The sequence below is a fragment of the Anguilla anguilla genome, chromosome 5 (assembly GCF_013347855.1).
Source record: "Anguilla anguilla isolate fAngAng1 chromosome 5, fAngAng1.pri, whole genome shotgun sequence".
Classification (NCBI taxonomy): Eukaryota; Metazoa; Chordata; class Actinopteri; order Anguilliformes; family Anguillidae; genus Anguilla; species Anguilla anguilla.
The window spans coordinates 46591841-46615778 of record NC_049205.1 but is presented as its reverse complement, the minus strand read 5'-3'; the positions used below and the strand labels follow the sequence as shown (position 1 = coordinate 46615778).

The following is a 23938-nucleotide window of genomic DNA, read 5'->3' as shown; positions in this document are numbered from 1 at the left end:
TTGATATTAAAAACAAGAAACATTTTTCTATCATGTGCATGTAGCGCCATCTAGTGAAACATTTAAAGGCAAGTAAAGCAATGTTATAATAGTTGGTTCTGGTAACCACTTTCCAGCGTGATTGTACTACTGTACACTTTAGGTGTCCATCATCTTGTTGATGAATAAGTTACAACTTAGCCTTCTACATAAGCTGATAAAAAGTCAACAGACCACTCAACTTTCTGAAGAAAATTCACTTTGGATTGAATTAATATTATACCAAGAACATTAATATTTAAATGTTCTACCAAATCAGTCATGGCTTGTGAAGATAAAGTTGCATCAAAAAGCCTCCACCCCAATTCTAGAGGTAAAAAGCACATTGTAAAGCTAAACCCCCAAACACCATTGTAAGGAGAAATTAAAAATAACCAATAGCCAAAATTGCTTTATTATGAAACAATGACAAGTAAGAGTTACCAACTGTAATATCTTCACTATCTGTAATATGTGTGGCAGACGTTCATAAAATGAACCAAACATAAACCAACATTATTAATTACAGCATATACAGTAATAAACAGAAATCTTGAAGTATGAAAACACCCAAAAAAAAGTGGTCTCAATTTTTGCCAGTGGATCCAAAACCACCAGCTCCACGAACAGTTTCATCCAAAGTCTAAAGGAAAGAGAACAGGGTTTGGGACTTTATTACAGAATATATCATGACAGACTGAACGTATAACAAATTGCCTACATACCTTGTGCTCCTCCAATTCCGGGTAGCATATTTTTTCACAGATCAGCTGCGCAACACGATCCCCCTTTTTAACTGCAATGAAGTCAGACATTTTAGTTGTTCATTTTTACTGCAGCATTCATAACAACAATGAAAATGGGTGATTTGGACACAAAAACAAGCAATGTAAACAATGTGAGGAACTACTAGCAGTTCCCAGGTACTAAACCCGATTGGACTGAGATGCTTCAATTGCTGTTCTACCATGGAAAATTCTTCCAATTAAGATTAGAAATAGCAGAACAATAGCTTCTTTTAAAAACCAGCTTTAGACATTTCCTTTTAACTCTGCTTATATTTAATGTTGTCAGGGGATTCAGGGTCTGGAATTGCTCCCATTCTAGCTCATTTTTGTGGGAGGCGAATTTGAACTTTCTCTAACCAATCACAAGTGACTGACGTATCTGACTGATATTAAACTTTTACCAAATCCCGCGGGGAGTACGCCAAAAAAAGATCTCTCCTTCGAAGAAATGCCTTCAATGCATAATGTTGTTCTGATTTAAGAGCTGTTACCGTTGTCAATGGATTCAAAACAGCCTTGCTACCAGATACCTTGTGCATCTGACACAGCTTGATGATGTCACCAACATTAGACCCACCCCCAAAAGTGGAAGCAGAAAATCAGCTAGAATGGGAGGGATTCCACACTCTGTATCCCCCCAACAACATTTCTCAATAGTGGGCAGGAAAGCAATTCAGGAAAAAAAATGTATATAAACAACAAAATTGCATCAGTACAATGAAAGGCCTCACCTTCAAATGTTTCTTTACTGAAGTTGAAAAGCACAACTCCTACATTTCCTCTGTAGTCTTCATCTACAACTCCAGCTTTGGAAAATCATTTCAATTAAAACCAGAATTCAGAGTGGCGAAAAACACTGCATTATTTAATCAATCAATGAAACCAGCTGTTAAAAATTTTCAAAGCCATAACAGGTGCATTTTATATTAGACCACCAAATCGGCATCATTTCTAAGGATTTTTTTTATTTTTTTTAATAAACATACGTACCTCCAACATCTATGAAGTATTTTGCAGCTAATCCAGACCTCGGAGCTTGAAACAAAAAACAAGACACAGCTAAAAAAAACTCTGCAATTAAATTCCTCCTCACTATTTAGAGTGTAAGCACCACATAGATATCTGATCGCTATATTTTTCTAGAAGTTTTTCATTAAATTAAGCTGAATATGTTGTCAGTATGGCTTCAAATTTGACAAATTGATCACTCCTGTCGGAAACACCTGAAGCCACGGCGAAAAATTATTTATGCGACACGTAACGCAATAGGTAGAAGACAAGCAGCTCTGCTATTATACCTTTGGGTTAAAGAGGTGACAGAAATGGACAGAACTGAATACAGCCTTTCAGGTTTGAGCCAGAGGTGACCTGAGTTGGAGGATTCTTCTCAAAGCCAACAACCAGAGCACTATCTGGGAAATTTGTTTTTTAGCCATCTTGCTCAGATTCATGAGAAGACTGAGACCAATTGTGTCTGTCCCTCAGCATCCAGTACAAGGATATTAGCCAAAAGGGCTGTGTGCTAACAGTGCTAGCTCTATCAACCTGTGTGCTAACAGTGCTAGCTCTATCAACCTGTGTGCTAACAGTGCTAGCTCTATCAACGCCTGCAGATGGATAGCTCATACCTTTTTATAATATCTGGTGCTTACCCTTCAAAACAATTACGCTGTCTTTCAGACAATTAAGCACTGATGACAAGTTGTCATCTCAATTAGCTGTCTGATTAGGACAAATGTTGGCATGGAATTAATTCACGAAAACTTAACCATAAAATTAAATTTAATCAATGTTACTCACCCACTCTTCCGTAGCAACCAGTGGGAACTGCAATCTGAATGTCTGTCTTCACTACAACTTTATCCATGGGGGCGACGGAGTAGTCGTAAGCACTGTTCGAAAAGTGTCAGATTCAATATTAGCATGCCACGGTTAATGTATGCTGTACATTTTATGGCTGAGTTCAAAACCACATATTATCATACTCGTACTAAATTTTAAAATAAAATCAGTATGTAGTATGTATATTGTGTTCTCAGTATGCCAAAGATAGTCAGATGATGTACTATATCACCCAAAATGTCTAGTATATGGCGAATAAATATATCAAACAGCTGTTGTACATGTGTGCAAGAGCTTTTTTTTTGGTATATAAACCACTTTTTTGTATAAAACATTTTTTTAAAACCACTACGAAGTTTGACAAATTATTGTTTTGTATAAAATATTTCTAATATTCTAACTGCGATAACTATTTGATAGCATGTAGAACTGCTTCTTGGAATGTTAGCTGGTCATGCTCGCACTGAGATTAGATTCACGTTCAAAAATCAAGGGCAGAATTCCTCCTCTTCATGCCTCGTTATTGGCTTGAACAATGGAAGGTGGGACGCGTATTGGGAAATACTGTACTGATTTGTGCCGTCTCTCCCGGAGGTAAATTTTTTCAGACGTCATGTGACAATTAATCAGTACACTTTGCGTATGTATGCGTATGTATTTACAGTACACAGTATGCTTTACGGCGGCGTGCTGTGTACACAACAGTATGCAGTGTACAGTACACGGATGCAGTGTTTAAAATGAGGTGGGCAGTATGCAGTTTCTAACACAGCCTACGATTTAATCAATACTCCCTTAGCTACTTTCATAGTTAGTTGGCTACCGTCTTTAACTTGAGGTCTGTAAATGTCAAGACGTCAAGTTCTAGCAAACGCAAGATAGGGACTGAATTACAAACTACCAATGGCCAAACACGCTAACGATACAACCGACAGCAACATAGTTGGGGAACCATTTTTTTTTTTGCGAAGTGGTTAGCCAGCCAACTCACGCTACATGTTGCAGTTAACGTTGTAGTAAAAATGTAGCTAACTGTACCACCTATATTGAGAGATGAATACAAATTTGGACCAACCTGTAAAGATCATAACCCGCAGATTTCGCAGATCCCTTTGTTGGAACTGTGGCGTTTTCGGTAAGTTTAGCGAATTTCAGAACGACTTTAAGTTCTTCAGGACCCGTCTTGAGACCCTTCACAGGAGATGAAGCTGTGGCTTGCGTGACTTCAGAGCAGGGCATGTTTATTGCTGGTAATTATAAAAATACAAAAATAAATGATTAGATAATTAACAAAGTGAAAGGAAACTATTAATACATTTAACAAGCTACCGTTAAAACGGAACACTAAAAGTCTGAAAAGTAAGTCAGATGGCTGACAAGAAATAGCTAACGTTAACCAGATTGTCTGGATGCTTAAAATACCCGCCAAATGTAAGCTACTTCCGTTCCACCCTTATTAGTACACTGAAAACGTAGCTACGTCATTGACATAATTTAATACATCCTTGCTGGCTAACGTTCCATTTTTATATTTTAAATGGGGTATTTCTACCATGCGAACTATGCAGCTATTTCAATTCAATATTAAACTATGAATTTAACATTTAAGTTTATTATCTATTTTACAGATACGTGCTTACACATAGCTACACACAGATTTGTGTCAGCTTGTTACCAGCGTAAAATACGTCCCGCTGTTGTTCGATGAACATTTTCGGAAGATGAAAAGTCAATCCCCTGTGTAACGAGGACAGAATAACCCGGAGTGAAGAGCTACTACGAAAGAAATAGGGTTTCATAACGAGAAGAGCCATTTTCGACCAGCATTTTCTGGCGCCTGGAGAAGCTCCAAAGGGGAGTGGCCTAGCTCCAAACTGACGGAGTTTAAAGTCAGAGTAACTAAAATGTATTAGCCACCCCTTTGATCTCATTCTTTGCAAGAACGTTCGATACTGTGTCAATATGGGACGTGACTTGTCTCGTACTTCAGAATTAATGTTTTAAAATGCTATATCCTATATACTACACTATGCTTTTTGTATCAGTTGACTTTATATTGTTTTAACTTGTATTTATCTCAAAGGGGAAGCCCCTCCTATTGCAAAGCCTGTCTATTATAATACTTTTATTTAATCTCCTCAAAGGATTAAAAATTCGAAATAGAGAACAAAAAATATATTGTACATGATCTAATACATTCTCTGACTATAGTATATCCTTACACATTTGTTACCAATTAGAAAATAAACTGCCTGGACAGCCTTACTGATGGCATAAATGCCCCTGTCAGCATCAATGCACTGTAGATTTCGGTCAGCTGTTATGTCTTTCACAAGTGCTGTGTGACGTCTTTGTAGATGCCTTTTCAAATTTTTTGAATTAAGCAAAAGATTGCAGTGAGGACACTGCATGATGTTTTGTCTTCTTTTAGTCAAAGGTCCCAGTGGTGTAACCTTCGGTCCAGCAGGTGATGCTGTGGGCCCTGGCAGTGGTGCAGCAGGTGGTGCAGTGGGCACTGGCAGTGGTGCAGCAGGTGGTGCAGTGGGCACTGGCAGTGGTGCAGCAGGTGGTGCAGTGGGCACTGGCAGTGGTGCGGTGGCCACTAGCATTGGTGCGGTGGGCCCTGGCAGTGGTGTGGTGGGCATTGGGTTACATGAAGAAATGTGCTTCAGTAAGTCAACCCTCCTGATAATACAGCCACTGCATTTATAGCAGTGAAAGTGTTGTGTCTTCCTGCATTTTAAGTGGCACTTGTATATTGTGTAACCTTAAAAAACACAAAACAGTTACATAGTTACATTAAAACAGCTATTGTTTTTGCAATATCATAGTGGTATATTTTAGGATTTATTATTATGGAAGATTGCAAATTATTAGCAACACATTATACATTGGCTACAATGTTTATATTGGAGAAATTATGTCATTTTTCTAAACTGAAATGCTCAGAAATGAAAACTGACCTGCTGCACTATTGCCTCATATTCAAATCTAAATTATAAACTGCTTCAGTATACTAATTTGAATTACCTGTCGCAATGAACTCTGTAAAGGGAAAGTGTACATATTTTGGCAATTAAATCAATATTTACAGATAAAACAAAACACAATCTAAAACAGAGTGATCTACGGGATGGGGGTGGCGGTTGTGATAACCTGAAACGCAAACCTCCATGATGGAAGGATCGCCCAGTGTGGCTCTCCAGGTGTTTTCTGGCTGTTTTTAAATCAGTTGGCCTGAAAGTCTCGAGTGCGCAGATTGGACAGTGATATAAACAGCTGGACGTGTCCTGCTGAACTTCAAGGTGTACCCCCATGACTTTGATGGACACATGCAACTGGACGTTATACAAATACAAAACAGAAAAACAGTTTCGATTAACAAGTGCAAATTCGGCGTTTGATCATACATGAATTGAGAGAGCCTGTTTCTAATCAACGAGGCCGGAACCTTGCTCTAGCCTACATCGCGCTCATTAGACGCAACTCGCTGATAAGAATCCGGTTGAAAACATCGAGGATGTTTAAATTAAGGTTAGTCAACTATTTTTAGTACGACTGTGTCTGGTTTATTTTCTCTTAAACATGCATTAAGCTAAAACGGATGTACTAGCCTACCAACAGACTTTACGGTAGCCTGTGCTATCTACACCTCTTGCTGCTAATGCTAGCTAGTTTAGCTCGCCAACTTATTTGGCAGCCTTCAGCTATAAACAAAGTTAATAGATTCATCAGGACAGAAACTAGCAGCTGTCGCTAGGTGATATACAGCGGCAGCACTGTGTAGCTAAAAGGGCAAAATGACTACTTTCACGTGACATGTCACGTTGGCCAATCAGAGAAAAAACTATGGGCGTGGAAAACTGCAGTTTTGAGAGACTTTTGCGAAGGCAGTTTCCCTTCTTGTTCTTAAACAGAGATATCAAAGCCAATAGAGACGGGCTACAATATCGCCGATGTTATCGACCGAACGAATTAAATCATGTACTTACATCCATTTTATTGTTCTCTTTCCCCCAACCCCGTCTTGCAAGTTCCCACCTCTTTCTCCGAGACGCCGTCTAGCACTTAAGTTGTCGCTCAAGCTAACAGTCCTCCTCTTTGGAGCTAGGCCACGCCCCTTTGGAGCCAGGCCCCGCCGGAGCCCTAGAAACATACGTCTATGTTCTTTGAGAACGGGCACACACCCCATTTGGAGCAGCTCCAGTAAAATAATAATAATAATAGTAATAATAATAATTGGAATTGTTGTTGTGAATTGTCATAAATAATCCACGGGACATCTAGTCTTGATAGCTATATCAATTAGATAGTAAGCAGAGCTCCCCAAATCAGAAATTATGAAACGGCCAACTACAGCTCTTATGTCGATTTACTGCTTTCAAAATCGGCAACCTATGCTAACTACAGAGATTTTGGGCTCATCATTGATGGCTTTTGGATTATGCGAAGTGGCTCCTTTCTTTATTGCTCTAGAATTTCAAGATTCAGGCAATTTAAGTGTATGACATAAAAAATGTATATGAAAATATAATTACAAACAGTGGAAAAATATAAATGATAAAAAGTATTATTTTAAAAAAACATAAATAGAAGTAAACAAATAATAAATATTAACAAGCATATCAAAGTTTTAAAAAAGCTTTCATAAAGTACACATAGGCTACACTTTGATATAACATGAATGAATCTCATTAGTCCACTCTTTGTAATTGCATCTATGTGGGTTTTAGCTCCCATTTCACTCCCATTCATTTTCAAGTGCTGTGCTTTATAACTATTGATTTTGGTGAGGTCTCGAAAATGAATGTGGGTGAATGGGAGCTAATACCCCTGTAGATGCAATCACAACAGGTGGACTAATGAAATTTATTAATGTTTTACCAAAGTGAAATCATGCTGCCGGTGTCACAGCATCTGAACCAGAACTAGCAGATTCAAGAATAGTTTCTACCCACAGGCAGTGCGCGCACTGATTTGCTAACTGCACTGCCTGTACCACATTGACATCCAGGAACTGTATAACACATAGACGGTGAGTGCACAACAGCACTCTTTATCACTTGTCTGTGTGTGCACAGGACACTTTCAGCTCAACCTTAACTCATAACTTACAGTAACTCAATTGCACAATCCACTTTAACTTACTCTGCCTTTTATTTATTTATTTATTTATTTATTTATTTATTTGTATTTATGCTTACACTGTAGGAGTGAGTGGGGAGCAAATGTTTCATTGTGCTAGTTTCATGTGGCAATGAAAATTTTGGATCTTGATCAAGAATCAGGGCTACTATTTCTGGGCTAAAACAGAAAACCTCAGACATTTACGGATAAGCTTGCCAAAATGAACATATAAAAATATAAGATATACTTGTGAAATGCATGAGTTCATGAAGGTCTGGAATTCAGACTGTCATGTATATTTTTGTTCCTGTTTTTCTTTGTTATTCCTCTAAAAGTAGGCCTCACTTCCACACTTTTGCTCAGACTGTGTCAATATTTTGGCACCCTTGGTTTGAGGACATGCCAGTGTACTATTAACACATCAGTAAGGAAAGCATACATCTCATATTTGTTACATATAATTATTATTATCTAATTTAATTATTATAATCTTATTAGTCCCATGATCTAATTTTCTCCCAATTTGGTCTGCCCATTATATGGTACCCTTTGTCAATTTGGGAGAAAGGAGACAAGCACATTCCTCCTGCCGAACATGTTCAGCTACTCGCTGCTCCTTTCCACTTTACAGTCCACTGGCATTAAACGACTGCGGATGATGCAAGGGTACACTGCTGACTGACATGTCCCTGGGTGACAGTACAGCAGATTACATGCTAGCCTGTGATAATGACAGTCAAGGTCTGGTGTTTCAGTTGGACATGCCATCTGACAGCAAGAAAGTGTATGTGCACTGAAATCCCCAGGCCGTGTCCATAGTCTCAAAATACAATTTTTCTTTAAAGGATTACATCATCTTTTTACTTTGTTTTTTGATCCCAGTGTCTGGATTTGTGTGAAATGGTTTCAGAGCCTTGAATCATGAGCAATGACTACTTTTATACAAAGGCAGAACCCTGAACACACAAGGCACACATATCAAAGCTCCAGATGTGAATTCATTGGTTTTCTCTTGGGTATTGTTTTTTCTATTGGGTACACATGATACAACACATACAGTTTTTTTTTTAAGTTGCTGGACATTCAGTCATTAATCTTATTTGTTTTTGGGCATAGTCTCAAAATGTACTCTTGGCCAGAGCTCAGAGTTTCCCATCTATCTGTCTTAATAGCATTGTGTTCATCTGTAAAATCTTATTTGAATAATAGGCTTTACTTTTCTGTAACCTCATAAGATAAATATAAATTTGAAGTAGGCAACATTATGAATGAAAGCACAAGAAGCACAAATAAATATTCACTCATTCTTTGCAAACAAATATCCCAGCATTAAGAAAGTATTTTATAAAGGAGAATGAATGTAACACTGTAAAACACATGAAGCATCTAACACAAAGCAATATCTTCCATTATCATTAGGTGTTAGTTAATCATAATCAGTACGTAAATAGCAACATGTGTTGTTGTTATAAATCCTTTAGTTGTAATGGGCTACTTATTGATTAACAATTTTAACCGCAGTGTCATTTGATTCAGATTACTAATATAATAAACTTTCCTGACAACATATCTTTAGAACTATTATTTTTGTCTGTGATACTGAAATACCTTGTTGTATGAGATAAAACAACAAAGCCAGATGAATAAGCATCTTTATTGTTTTTTTTTCTAATAAAAAACTTCCCTTATGAGTTAAGCGTTACAAGAACACCTTTCCTATAAAACACAATACTAAACCACAATAAATGTAAATTGGCAATTGCAAATTAAAATTAATACAAAATGGTATTCATAATAAATCTGACTAAACTTCTAACTGAAATATTTAATGGGAACATACACAATGCTATTATAAATTAATACAGTGGCATTTTTAGTCTATTTAGATTGGTTAATTATGGCATACATCAGTTAAAATGCAGTTGTTAGTATGTAAAACAACATTTGCATGGAAACAGCTTGAATACATCTGTACAAATTGTTATATTACCAGTGATTTATGTGAAATGTCTCGTTAAAGGCTGTTTTCTCACAGCAAATAAAAATGAACACAATCACATGCAAAAAATCCCCTTGGGTTCATCATCCTGCAGATTTGATTTACTTTCTAAATATAAATTTCTATACTTTTCCTATATCATGATAATTTATAAATCCTCAAATTTTTATTTTAATTAGCATTTTGTACGTGTGTACTTGGCATGAAGAGTAGATGCGTGACATATTATATTTAATATTGTCAGTAGAGGGCACCATAGGAGCTGCCTATGTAACTCTGTTCCATTTTTGAGCTACATAGTTTGTCACCTCATGGTTTCTCATTGTATAGATGGCTGGCGATTTATTTAAGAGTAGAAGGTCAGTACACTCTTGTGGTTTCCTCTGATCAGCAGGGTGGGTGGAAGGTTCTTAGTGAGGATATCCAGCCAGGCCATGTAGAGGTGGTCAGAAACAGCCCCCTTCCGAGCAATGGGCATACTCCTACATGATGTAGAAAACAGTGACCTCCAGAATACAGCAGTTTATTTCACACCAAGTATCAGTTTTATCTGTACTCATGGCTCTCGATGCATTATTATAGAATAGCTAAATAAACCCACAAATAAACATCCTGCCTATTTACTCACTGCAAATCTCTCCCTAGCTGTTCAGCCTTTACTGCAACTCGATGTATCATGCTCTCTCGAATCTGAAAGAGACTGAAGTAGGGCACTTACAGAATGATGAGGTTAGCAGCTCTCGAGTTCTCCTGTAGCAGTTCATTAAGCCTGACCTGGAGTCGTGTCTGTGTAGGGAAAGGAGATAAAGTGGAAAAAATCAAACCTTCTGTGTATTACTGTGATTTTGAGATGTAGTCTTGGTTTCTTAAGCCACATTATACCTTGTCCTCCAACATCTCCATTTCTGCATCAGTGATATTCCATTGGCTATCCCTCCTCTGTGTCTCAGCGCTACCTATGTTTTTGGTGCTTTCATGAAGGCGGAATGGCTTGATCATGTCCTCGAACACTTTCCAGCTAGAACAGAAAGCCGCACGTATGTATCAAACCACATGTTAACTTGCATGGGAATGGAGAATGGAACACTTCTAGAGGCACTTCATCTCTTTTGGGCGCAGTGTTCTTACCTCTCTGCACTTGGTTTAGTGTTGAGGTCAGCAATGACATTAATGTCATTGCATTTGATTCTGAATTTTGACAGAAGTGACTCCATTCTAAATGATAAACAAATACATTTGAATTGACAAAAGAAAAAAACTTTGTGAACAGACTACAGGCTGTTTTCACAAGTAATAAATGTAGTTAGTTGGATTTTCCTCCATTAGTGGTTGTTTTTGTAAGGTATGATAGGAATGAAGAACAAATCAATCTGCATTTTTGCAAGCTTATTGGTTCTCTATCACTACTCTAAGCCCTCCCGCAGCATAACCAATACAATAGTGTGATTAAGTTGTGATTAGATCTTAAGTCAGTCGGTGACACACTGTTGTATTGTGGTACACAGCAAGAAGTAGTATAATCTGTATTTCTATCAGCCAAAGGTTCAGTTTTCTCATTGTTCTGAGCTGAACAGATACACAAATGTGACTTTCACCCACTCGGCTTTGTCTTGTTCAATGCGGTCAGTCTGCCCTGCAATGAAGATCCTCATCTTGCAGTCTTTCCATTTCTTGCGTGTTGTAAGGATGTAGGGGATCAGGAGAGTGAGGCCTAAATGAGTGAGAACATTCATTTAATGAGAGCATTCGCAGGGTTTTTTTTATTCTGCAAGAGAGTTCACTTTTTACTTACTGTTAATTATTGTTATTATTTTCCCATTTATAAGTTTGATAAAGATGCATGTACATCTTTTTCTTATGGCTTAATGGACACAAAAAGTAAACAACACTACTGCACAGGGTCTTTAAACAGGAAGGAGAGGAACAAATTTGATGGATAACAGTATCTTATTTTGATGCAAAATTCTTCTTTGAAACCATAAACATAAACTTTTATGGCTTTGCAGGCTTTTAAAAATCTAATGTGACAGCTGTAATTTTACCTCCATCGTCGAAGAGCCACCATACATCAATGGTTCCTTTGGACTGTTTCTTCTGGAACTGAGTGCTGGACTCTACCAGCCTCGGACTAACTCTGGCTGCCTGAGCAGACTGAGTTATAATTACCGAATCTGTAAAGAGGGAAACATGGAGAGAAGAAAAGGAATGACAGACAGGTATGAAGAGAGAAGGGTAGAGCAAGGGCAATTTCCCCATCCAGATTAATATGCATGTATCAGCTGAGTCCAACATTTCAATTTAAAAATCTGTTGCTATGTATTTATTTTCCAACAGTAAAAGTAAAGCTGACATATTGGAAAGTGGATATACTGCACGCTCCCTCTGGTGTTTTGAAGCAGTGCTCTGAGCTTAGTTATAAGACATTTTGCTGGAAAGCTGGAAAATGAAAGTGATAATCTTATTCGATTAGTGCCAAAGCTTTTTCACCCGGAACCTTTTATTCATTTTATTGTGGTAGGAGGGGCATACTGCCTTTTTTGTTTTTTAAACATTTTGATTAAAAAGAGGAGTGTATCATTGGTTTCGTTTGTCAGATATGATATTTGGTCTAGACACTTTTTGAAGCCTCCGTTCAGCGGTTTCCTGAGGGCTTTCAGCGCCTTGAAAGAGGCAAACAGAATATGAAAAGATGCAGCTAGACAGCTTCGTCCTCAGGGACCTGTATGGAAGGTTCACGAAAGGCCTGTGTTGTTCTACACAAACTGTAATACTCTGACGCTTTCCCTCATTCACCACTGACCCTGAGGAAGTATTTGCATGATATGCTGTCAATCATGAGTCATCATCCATTGTAAAATTCTTTAGCCTAAATGTACTATTTTTTATCAATGCTGAAAGTACCTTTTGTAAGAACTTGCTTTGATGATTTCCTGGACCTTTTGAATAGTCCTTTACCACCTCCTTGGGAATCCATCCCCTCCAAGGACTGCTCTAATGCCAGTCTCTCCATTTCCTCTGAAGGCAAAAACAATACACAAAAGGCAATCAAAGTTCAATTTAGAGACCTGTAACTCCTATAATGTGACTAGATATTTTACGTGGATGGTCTCATTTGAAATTGGGCTTTACCTCAGTATTTTACATTTTCAGACTCCAAAAATAATGACCCAGAGCCAGGATCTCTCTGATTGCTATGAAGAAGTAATAAAGGATATGGGCTAAACATCAAAATGGAATGTGTCCTGTGTTCATGCTGTGCCCTAATCTATTTTGCTAGCTGAGTCTTAAGCATGCAAGTTTGCCTGCAGGTTTGTTGTAGTAAAAACCTAGATCTTTGAAAGGTTTTTTAATGGTAAGTAGTGATATTGGGTTGTATTGTAGTTTTACCTCACTACTGAATTTAAAAGCATTGTATGGGGTGGGGAGGGGCCTCAAATATCACATTTTTGGCACCCAACTGGTTGATGCATGGTAAACATTGAAGAATTGAAGGTCATGAAGTGACCATGAAGCAAAAAACATATAAACACCAGAGATGATCTACAAGGCACCATGAAAATGAATGAACAGGCTAGTCTGTTCATCCAGCAAAGTAGCCTATGTCAAGACTTTATCAAACAGTATGTTTGTTTGTTTGCTATGCTATAGCCAAGTACAGAAGCACAATGTTTTTAGGGTGTTTATATTTTATATCCAGTGAGGCGCACCTTCAGCCTGAAGGATGTGAGAGATGTCAAGTCCTTGGCTGATCCTGAGCACCACTACTCCATATTCCAAGTCAAACGCATCACTGCCACAAAGAAAAGCAAGTGGTTAAAGCCTTCCATCCTGCCTCCCTCACAGAAAGATCTGCCGAGGTATGAGTGCATGTCAGTAACTTACTGCAGCACGCCCACATAGCTTTGAACATCAGCTGTCTCCGCACTCTTCCAGTCTTTCTTGAACCCAATCACCATTGTATTTGGTTTGAGTCTGCCAATGCCTGCAGCCTAAACATAAATAGCAGAGTAACTTTGAGTACCATATGCCTTTAAGCTCCAAATTTTCAAAATAGTAAATATTATATTTCAGTATCAATGTCAGCACATTTTGATATTGATACTGATACATAAATGAGGCGACAAAACTACAAGTGGCTTTGTTATTCAGATACCCATGTCATATTTTGCTAAGTTTGTCAAGAATGCATACTTGCAGGAGGCTCTGAACCCCTTCCCTGAAGTTGTCGCTGGTCACTGCCTTGTAAAATGCTTTGCGTTTTTTCTTGTTGAGCCATGTCTGGTGATGTTCCATGCCCATGTTCATCTCCTGGATCATCTCTGTCTTTAGCCCCTGAATGGAGGTGTAGTCAGTTATCACCAGAACGACACTGCAGTGGGCATCATTGTTGGTCCATGGGCCTATTACCTTATGATAGTGATTAGACAGTTGATGGCTGAATTCAACATTTATTACCATCTCATCCCTTTTGAAATGAATGCAAAATATACAGGGTATACAATAATATATCTAACTATGAGGATAAATGCTTGCCCTCTCGTGGTGGAGTCTTAAGTCACTCAACCTGCCGGCTTGCCTCTGGCCTCTGTCTAAATAAGAGGTTCACGTTAAACTGTGGCAGCATAAAAGACTTGATCTGACCATCTTTTGCACTTGGCTTTGATTGGCTCAAATAAAATTTGCTGGCTATGTATTGTTTTGCTCGATCTCAGCCAGCCAGTGACACAAAAACAAGATGAGGGTCTGTTCTTACCACAAACACTTGGCAGGTGAGGCATAGCCCATAGTTCTTAGAGAAGGAGTGTGCAATGTCAAGGAGAGCTGGTCTGGTCTTCGGTGCACCAGTCAGCACGATACATTGTGGCCTAAGGGTGATGGTGATGGACTTCAGACCAATACAGTCAACATTGTCAAAAATGTCAATATAGAATATAATTATACCTGCATTTCATCAACGTAATGTTCATAACGTTTGTGGAATTCTATTTTAAAAAATCATGAACCCCAAATAAACATTCTCAGTTTCTAATTTAGATAAAAAATAATTTTGTTGGTCATACTGTAGTTCATACCTGAAATTTTTGATGTGGTCATCTACTTTGGTTAAGCTCAGTGCATTGTTCACAGCATTAACAAATGTCACTGCCTGGGTAGAGGAGCCCCAGTTAACATCTGAGGGAAAGAAAAAAAACAAATGAAATCAATAAATAAATAAATAGAAGCAGGTTTATTATTTTATGTTTGATGAATCTCCATTAAGGGCTTTACCGGGTTTCTTCACTGTGACATAGATGTAGAGGAAGATCTCAATGGCGTAAGTGAGTAGCGCTGCCCACCAGTTGATGACGAACATCACAGCGCAGCACAACACCGCTCCAAACAGAGACAGCCACATGTTGTAGTATTTGTAGGCAGGCCTCCAACCTAAAGAATAAGATTTCACCATAATTAAAAATTTGGGCCTACATTAGAAATTTTGGTAATCATGATTAATGTATTAGCAATGAGCTATGTTATGATATAACACAGCATTCTCTATATGAAGCTGAAATTTCCATACAAAACACTTTCTTCCTAGCCTTCATATTCTTTCAAAGTAAATGGCATGTTTCCACTTGTATGATAAAAGCACACAAGATTCTTTATTTCAGGAATACGGTCAGACCTCTTTGGACTTTGCCTTTATTGTGGGATGTAGTGTCACCTGTTGATCCCTCTTTTAAGTATGAAACTGTTAGCTTTGTCAGACACAAATGATGTAAGAGTATTAGGAAATATGACCTGGTGATTTAGCATAGGAGGCATGGAAGCAGGAGAAGTTGATGAGAGCGTAGGAAGCCAAGAAGAAGTTTGAAATAATGGGAGCAATGACGTTGAGCTCGGCTAGAAATAAAGAGAAACGTAAGTTAGTTTCGGTGATGGCAACAAGTACTAGAACAGCAGAGTTTCTGAAGGAGAGTGTAAGGCAAACATATGTTGATCCTTATGTGGAATACTAATGTTAACATACTTATGTTTGTGAACACACCCATATTTTATCAAACTCTCACCCAAACCAAAGAACCAAAGAGAAACTGAGATATATTATATTAAATAATAAATTTACAGTAGCAAATGTACAGCTCCAGAATTCCAGACACTCCCCTAGGTTTGATTTCAAACATAGTCACCTATCAAAATGAAAGCCACTGCAATGATGAAGGTGAGGACATAGCCGCGGAGAGGCTCGTTGTTTTTGCCGTGTCCTTTGGCAAAGAAGTGCAGTGCCTTGTAAATGTTGTCTTTGCACAACGCCTGTGGGTTGGGAATTTTACACAGTAATTCAGAAATTATGTAAATACACAGTGCTGGCCTAACAGGCAGTGTCAAGCCCCATCCCACCCTAACAGCCTGCCTGCTATAGCCTACATTCAAGGTGAATATACAATGATAAACTAAAATAAGCCTGCGCCAAATTAGCAGATTACTGTGGTATTCTATAGAATGCTATGCTTTAAGTTTTTATACATTCCAAAAAAAAGTATATATATAGTATATACAAAATTTTGTGTTCTCACCTGAAAGACTTTGGGTGCACTAACAAGTGAAGCTAGAGCGGAGGAGAGAGTAGCGGAGAACGTTCCTGCTGTGATCAGTGGACCGATACCAGACACCATGGTCATGACCTAAAGGTATTTAGAATTGAATTCACATTAATACTGTATATACATTTTGCATTCATATAACGGCATTCTGAAATGGTTTTGTGGCATACCTGGAAGTTATTCATGAGGCCAAATTTACAGGGTTTGTCCTTGCAGGATGAAAAGTCAAATCCAAATTCACAGGCGGCTGAAAAGTTACAGCTAGCTCCATTGGCGATAGTGTCGTTGAGATTGCCAGTTGCATCACGCACTACAGTTGCGGCTACGAAAAACAGAACCATTGTGTCAATGGGTTTTGGTTGAAACAAGGATCACCACGCAACATGGTAGCCTACTGCATACGCGACCAATTGTACAGTCTACTGCCTCTCCGCATAATTGTGAGATTCAAGGTAATACACTGGTATGACTGCAGTTTAGACCCTGCCTGTATTAGTTGCTTTTGATTGATCTGTACTTTTTAAAGCTTGCTTTTTTTTTTTTTGCCAATTAGGGTGTTCCATTGATTTTTGGAAAGACTTGTTCCAGCAAAGTAATGTATTAAGCTTTATTGTCAAGACTGGGCGAGGCACTGAGCCAGTGACTTGATTGGACCAGTGTTTTGTCTGCCTTGGGTGTTTATCGATTTCCAAGTGCACAAGCCTTTGTGCTTTAAGAGTTTTTATAATGAATATTAATCGTGGCATTATAAGATCTTCCAGATCAATTTGCTTGGAGCAGTAAGGGAGTCTAAGGAATAACTGTGTAATTATATAAAATAAACGGTAATCCATTACTAACAGTAGTCCTTTCATTTAAAATTGTATTAGTCTACTCCAGCGTGTATTAAGGAATACAATCAAGTAGATTCAACATAATTCACTTTTTGATAATGCTCGTTAAGAATAGTTTGCATACATTTACAAGAAACAGGAAAAAATGAAATGGCATATTTGAACTAAATTCATTATTATTCTTAAAGTTTACTTACAGACACAGAGGGCCACAGCCAAATAGGTGACTGCTGTGATAAAGATAGCCAGCAGAGTTCCTTTGGGAATCGCAGCCTGAGGATCCTTTACAAAGCAATATTACAATCAGCAAAAGCATTGCACTTCGTGCTTTAAACATATTTAAGGCAATATTACTCATTCTAGAACGTCTAACTCAATGTCTATCTGTTATTCAAATTTAAAGACAATGAGCTGCAGTTATAAGAAAATTATAATTGGAATCACAATCTTTTTTTTAATTTTCACAACAAAATACTATACAATTGAGGTATGGGAAGTAGAAAAAAGACCATCCACCTGTATAGTTCTTACCTTCAGATCCCCAGAGATGTTTGCACCTGCCAGAATGCCTGTGGCCGCAGGGAAGAAGATGGCAAAGACAGAAAAAAATGTCTCTCCATCTCGGAAGTCCGGTGTAAAGTTTTCCCTCATTATGGACACTGCAAGATATTGAACATGGTCTTGATATCAGATTATTATAAACCTGTATTCGGTTTCACATATTCTACAGACTTGATTGTACTTTTGTGGTTGCAATGGCATTCTCGTGGCTGTGTTTTGCTGTAATACAACAGCTCTATCATTACATGCCATTTAAAATGTAATAATTCAAGCCTGTTTAAGACTGTGGAATCAGTCATCATTATCGTAACAAACACTTCATTATTTCAGTCACCGCGATAATTGAAGAATCCTCTGGATCGCTTAGCTTCCGTGGACGGAATGACTGTCCCTACAAACACATTTAGAATGGCCACCAGCAGGATAATCAGCAGGAAAACTTGGGCCTATAGGAGAAGAGAACATTTTTGTATCATCCTTTTGTCACTTCTCAACACACAGGTGTGATCGGTATTATTTACCGATCCTTTAATTGGGCTAAGCAGTTCTGGTTAATTCAAGTAATGCTTACAGTTTTCTCTGTCGAAAAGTCACTGTAAAGCAAATTCTAATGAGAGACTTGAAATGCATAACATGAAGGAAGTCAGAGAAAATAAAGAGCGTGCAGAGAGGTTTCATCGTCTCTTCTCGAGTAAAACTCGAGTTGAAAATTCTAACAGGAGGGAATGATGCTTCCTATGTGAGACATTTGTTGGAGTGTTAATGAAAAGCAATTTTTTTCAGTCACCTTAGCCTCCCACTCCATTCCAGCTAGTGAGATCCCCAAAAGCAAAATCACCGTAATGCATCCAATGATTCGGATGTCATTAACGTCATCCACCATTATGGCATTATTCTCCTGTAAAATACAACAGTTTTGGAAACTATTAAAATTAATAAAATGTTATTGTTTCTTGAAGTTACATTACTTATAGACCAAGCACTGCTATGTATTGTATGTTCTACAGTTAAAATGTACATGTCTTTGTTGCCATTTGCTTTAACTATTATAATGAAACGCAACTTCAATTTACTTGCTAAGTCAATGAAAATTAGCCTTTTAAGCATTTTAATTGACTTTAATTTATTTGCACTTGTTGAAAGTGTCGTAATTTATCCCTTACTGTTGTAATTATTCCTCGGTTTCCAGACCTACCTTCAGAAGGTCCACCACTGTCTCTGAAAACCCAACCACGTACATAGCCACAGCCACAGCATTGGCAAATGCAAAAATCAGGCCAATAGACCCACCAAACTCTGGTCCTAAACTGCGGGAGATCAGGTAGTATGCTCCCCCTGAAGACACAACGCAGTGGTCACATGGTTAATGGTTACACACTCCTGGGCTGGTGCTTTTTCTGTATAGAATGATGGAACTAAGCCAGGAATCATGATTTACAATACGGATATAATCCACATATAAATATGTTTGCTGTTAAAATGAGTCATGGTATCTTATAAGAAGATGGATGTATAAAAAATAAAATAACATTCAATGTTTTGTTTCCTTCGTTGTTTTCCCCCTATGTCAAATTGTTGCTGATTTAAAAAAATAATCAATTCACGTCTGCATTGTGTTTTAAACATCATAATGTGTAAACAATTCTACTTTGATACTGTTGAAAATAGTCTAACCTGCAAGCTAGAAAAGTAACAAAGCCTCTCCTTTGGTCAGAATAGACACATATTTATGTTTAGAATGAACTGAAAGTTATCCAAAAAAAGTTACATGAAAAATGATTTGGTCCTACGCCTTTTACAACAAAACGTGCTTTTCAAGAAATTATTGTATTTTGTATCATTATATTTTGATACTTTTTGCTCTAGTATTTTGTGGTTTATTTTGATATATTTACTCATGGAGTATTGTGATGTACTTTATGTGCTTCTGCTTACCATCTCTTCTGGAAGTGAAGATAAGGGCACTTCTGTATATTTGCCCTTACGCGGGTTATGTGTGTTAGATGCGCCTACCTCCCCTGACCACTCCGTTGGTACAGATGGCAGACATTGAGAGTCCAGTAACGGTGGTCACCACAACACTGAGGACAATGATCACAATTCCCAGTCCTAGGAACACAAAAGCTGTCAGTCGTAACATATCATCAGCACCAGAGCACACTCTCTCAAAACTCAGTCACAACCAGCCATGCACCTATGCAGCACTGCAAAGAAAGTGTGCATAAGTTATGTAACCTGAATTTTATGGCTGCATAGTATGTCCTTTTAATATGTCACGACTCAAAGGATACATTGTACAGCGTTTTCCCTCAGTTGTAAAAAAAAATTGCAAATAACTTTAAAAAGTGCTAAGCCATAGTCACTCCCTCTTTAGCTTAAGAAGAATGAATGAGCTCATGCTGAAATAATTTACCAATGCCTTATGAAATCTCTAACACCTTAAGAAAGAACGATTAGCTGCAATGAATCACAAATGGCCCATTTGAACGTCTAATTGTAACCCAAGGCATCAAGCAGCAACTCAAGCACAAAAAAAGTTTCCAGTTTCCTGTCTAGAGCATTTGGCTTTCCATCGCCATTAGTTACGCATCATAAATGGCTATGACTCTGAGGCCAGCCCTTGAAGGCAAAAAGTAAAGGAGGTATGCATAAATAGTGGTGCTTTGGTGCCAAAAGACATTGGTTATATTATAAATGAATGGACTCTGTAACATTCTGTAACCAACAAATGTTCCAAACATTGACATTCTTTCTTGTCTAGTCTTTTAGAGTGTGCATTGACCAGCTTCAGATTTAGTTTGACCATCAACAGGCTGATACTTGATAAGTAGTTGGCCTTTACTCCTTACTGACCAAGACGTGCCACACTTTCGCTTACCTCTTTGTATTACTATCACTTTGAAATCTGAACGTTGATTCTTTCAGTGTAAGATTTATTGAACTCCTTGTCTCATTTTTGTTGCCCTGAACCTTACTGACATTACTGACACTGCCAGTTTACATGTAGCTGGTTTTACAATTCAGGTTATTTTTCATACACATCGCTGTGGAATGCCTCTCATGAGTTTCATTATGAATGCATCACGTGTTTTTGGAAAGAACAGAGCCATAGAGAAAGGTAATTACCCTCACAGGGTTCTTCGGAAGAGACAGAAGCAGACTGCATAGCAGTGCCACTTACCAGCACCAGCCTGACCAAACACCCATGAAAGGCGGATGAAAAGCATCACCCCCCAGATGTTCAGCATGCATCTTACCTAGAAAGGAAACATCGGGGTAAGACTTGGGAAGGCGGTGAAAGAAGAGGGACCAAAGAGCCTTGTGTTCTCAAAATTATAAAGCGTATGTGCGACTTGGAAATGTATGTGCCCACTTTGTAGCTTTGAGAGCTAAGTCTTGGAAAAGAGGCTAATTGTAAGTAAAATAGGTCGACCATGACTTTATGCTCACCAGCACACCCGTGATCCAGCCAAATTTAACAAATCCACCTTTGTTCTCCTCCACGACTGACTCCACATCATCATTGGGGATCCCCTCACTCTCATCCATCTCAGCCACAGTGTCTGGAGGCAGGGAATCATTCTATGGTGAATGAAAACAAGGTTATCCCAGGCAGCTGTGTTGAAATGTTGAACCTATATTTTACCTGAGGGAGACACAACATTTTTAAGTTTGGGAAAAAAAAACATTTCAAAGGCACTATTTTGTTTTAACCTTGAGGAACAGGCAAACTGATAATTGGCACAAACTTTGAAACACTGGCCAGGCAGGCCAGTCAATCAGTCACCTGCTTTTAATTGTTTTCTTATCCAAAGAGAGTGAAGAGAGCCCTAATTCATATTTGTACACTTTCTAACCCACAGGAGAAGACTTAGAGGGAAGTAGTGCATTTTGATTTTAATGAAGATTGATAATAAACAGCAGCCATGTTTCTAGTGGGGACACTCTGTCCTTGAAAAAGTTGATTGTGTGGGTACAGCAAGGCAGCAGTGGAGGTTGGGTATAATTTAAGAAGACAGAATATTGGATGTTTATGCAACAAATGATTGGGTTCCCATCAAGACAGCTGGTTTACGCCCCCTCTGATTTGGTGAAACTTCTGAGACTTTGTTTGCATTAATTACTCTAGTTAAAGAAAGATGGATCAATGAATTTGCTGAGGGACATTATTATTCATAAATTAAATGTTTCTCTATGGGTTTCCTGTAGTTTTCCACATGATTACTGCAATAGTCTGTCCTTCACCATTGATCGCTTTTTTAACTGCTTGCATGCTACATGTCATTTTGCAGCCTCATGTACCATCTGTTTTTCTTTACTGTCTATTCTTTAGCTCCATGGGTAATGTGTTAGAACATTGTTTACCTATTATTGGATAGCTATGCCTTTCTTTATTAAATCAGTTTATTTTTCCTCAACATGAAATCAATTGGCAATACCAATGCCATTTTTTCAAAGTGGAAATTTCATTTTCACTCAATTTTCTTTGAGGCAAAGAAGCTGTGGGGTTCCAGTTGTTGAAGGAGTGTACTTTAATTTGGAAAGGAAAACATAAATGCACAGAAGAGTAATATTTTGATGTCTTATTAAGCTCATGTGTTATTGTAATAAAAAAGAAAAAATCTAAACGTTATACTTTCGTAACTCTTTGTCCATTTAAATGCAAATTAAAAAGATTCTGTTCAGTGTAGTATAATTAATTCATTAACAATTTAATTAAACAAGTAAGTTATATATCTCCAGTTTTCTGAAGTGTTCTGGACTGGAACATTCAAAGGAGGTAGGATACAAATACCTTTCCCTCCTCTACCCACCTAAACATGGTGATGGAGCCTTTATTTTTTGTGTTCTCAAGGTAACCACCTTTGAGTATCGAAACAGTATGGAAACACTTTATCTTATTGTTGATGACACTGCCTGAACTCAACAAGCACACAGCTCAGACCTCACACAGAGGTCGAGCCTGGACTCAGTGCTCACCCGTTGGAAGACATCGTGGAGTTCCTGCAGGGAGGGCCTGGCGATTCGGTTCCCGCTGAGGCTGCCCGCGTTGCGGTAGAAGTCGATGCGGGGCACTCTGTCCAGCGTGTTGTGACCAAAGGCACTGATAACCGAAAACCTTTCCTCCCTGCGGTCAGGTCTGTCTCCATTTGGGTAGCCATTCCCAGTAGTGCCCGAGAAGGACGTCTCTTCATAAAGTGGCGGCTCATCTACAGACTTGGCGTAAACTGGGTTTACATTTTCTCCTCCAAAGGCGTTGTACTTTTCCATTGGTATCTATGGTGAGTTTGTTTTCAGAATCTTTTGGTTAAAATCAACAAAGTACTGAAGATCAAAATTTTTGAATATTCCACTGAGTAACTAAATGGGATTGGTCAACACTGAAAAGCTTAAAGTTGATGTTCACTGGATCTCCACTGGGATCAGATACCCTACTTATCTGAATGGCGACATGACTATATCTTCAGTTTGATTCAAAATATTATCGCTTACCATTCATACCCTTCATATGGATTACAATATGGTACCTGACACGCATTTATACCCTTACTATCTCAGGGGAGTCCATTGGGAGAATGCTATTGGCTCTATCCACAGGCTCTACCCTAAATGCTTTTTCAGGGGGTGGCAGAAGTGTCCTTGATTCATTAAAAGGAACAAATAGGGGTTGTTTAAAAATTAACTGAGTTGTAAATGCTGAGAATAGATAAAGACACTTCCTGCTAGTGTTTTAAAGTATTGATTATTAATATTCTTGTTTGAAGTGCACTGGAGAGCACATGTTAAGCCATAGTGCTACAGTTTATGAGCCTACATTCAACAACTTTTCGGAACAAGGAGCCACACAAGAACATTCATGAGGTCATTGTTTAAATGCAGGATAATGATATATTCGAGAATGTCATCAAATTGATGATTTTCAGTGACACTTGTCACTGATGAGCAGTGCATAATTAATGCTACAAGAATAGGAACTAGTTGAAAATTGAGTTGCAGTGTTGGTCATAATGTGTTAAGTATATCATTATGGTCACTGTCAAGGTCAGGTATTGGTTAACAGTCTTATTAGAGGCTTAACAGAGTTGTTGTTGTTTATCTTGACCAGCAATGGTGTTTAAGTAACTGATTGAGACAGATATTACAACTGTGTTTTCAAGCAATTATAATGTTAATTTAAGCAATTAT

The 23938-nt window shown here is 38.2% G+C and overlaps 2 protein-coding genes across 9 annotated transcripts; both read right to left on the bottom strand.

Annotated features, from left to right (window-relative positions):
• Positions 1-410: 410 nt before the first annotated feature.
• On the bottom strand, positions 411-6738 carry LOC118227284 (deoxyuridine 5'-triphosphate nucleotidohydrolase, mitochondrial-like). Of its 8 annotated transcripts, XM_035417511.1 has the most exons (9): positions 6641-6738; positions 5805-5986; positions 5102-5271; positions 3724-3895; positions 2607-2698; positions 1797-1841; positions 1538-1612; positions 744-814; positions 411-661 (listed from the first exon to the last, which is right to left on the bottom strand). In XM_035417511.1, the coding sequence occupies exons 1-9, from the start codon at positions 6644-6646 to the stop codon at positions 605-607; spliced, it is 870 nt and encodes a 289-aa protein (XP_035273402.1). In that variant the 5' UTR covers positions 6647-6738; the 3' UTR covers positions 411-604. The 8 variants fall into 8 exon arrangements, with proteins under 8 accessions (XP_035273402.1, XP_035273405.1, XP_035273408.1 ...); XM_035417514.1 differs by lacking the exon at positions 5102-5271 and having other exon boundaries at positions 5818-5986; XM_035417517.1 differs by lacking the exon at positions 6641-6738 and having other exon boundaries at positions 5102-5415; positions 5818-5952.
• A 2358-nt stretch (positions 6739-9096) lies between these two features.
• Positions 9097-23283, bottom strand: LOC118226719 (solute carrier family 12 member 1-like). The gene is made up of 26 exons (XM_035416538.1): positions 22733-23283; positions 21203-21334; positions 20934-21009; positions 19766-19861; positions 18948-19087; positions 18540-18650; positions 18087-18198; positions 17723-17850; positions 17389-17473; positions 16529-16680; positions 16332-16439; positions 15945-16068; positions 15556-15657; positions 15043-15198; positions 14847-14946; positions 14528-14639; positions 13966-14106; positions 13657-13763; positions 13482-13564; positions 12676-12789; positions 11817-11945; positions 11374-11485; positions 10903-10989; positions 10657-10792; positions 10493-10560; positions 9097-10256 (listed from the first exon to the last, which is right to left on the bottom strand). Exons 1-26 carry the CDS (start codon positions 23021-23023, stop codon positions 10121-10123), a joined length of 3138 nt encoding a protein of 1045 aa, XP_035272429.1. The 5' UTR covers positions 23024-23283; the 3' UTR covers positions 9097-10120.
• Positions 23284-23938: the final 655 nt, after the last annotated feature.

Excerpts from the sequence above, each read along its gene's own strand:
- LOC118227284 (XM_035417511.1), bottom strand. Across the intron at positions 5,272-5,804 it reads CATGGAGGTTTGCGTTTCAG|GGCCCACCGCACCAATGCTA; the intron begins GTTATCACAACC and ends CACCACTGCCAG. Across the intron at positions 815-1,537 it reads CAGTAAAGAAACATTTGAAG|TTAAAAAGGGGGATCGTGTT; the intron begins GTGAGGCCTTTC and ends ACTTCATTGCAG.
- LOC118226719 (XM_035416538.1), bottom strand. The coding sequence starts at position 23,023 with ATGGAAAAGTACAACGCCTTTGGAGGAGAAAATGTAAACCCAGTTTAC. Across the intron at positions 16,440-16,528 it reads GCCTCATGAATAACTTCCAG|GTCATGACCATGGTGTCTGG; the intron begins GTATGCCACAAA and ends AAATACCTTTAG. Across the intron at positions 11,486-11,816 it reads GTGGCTCTTCGACGATGGAG|GCCTCACTCTCCTGATCCCC; the intron begins GTAAAATTACAG and ends TCACTCATTTAG.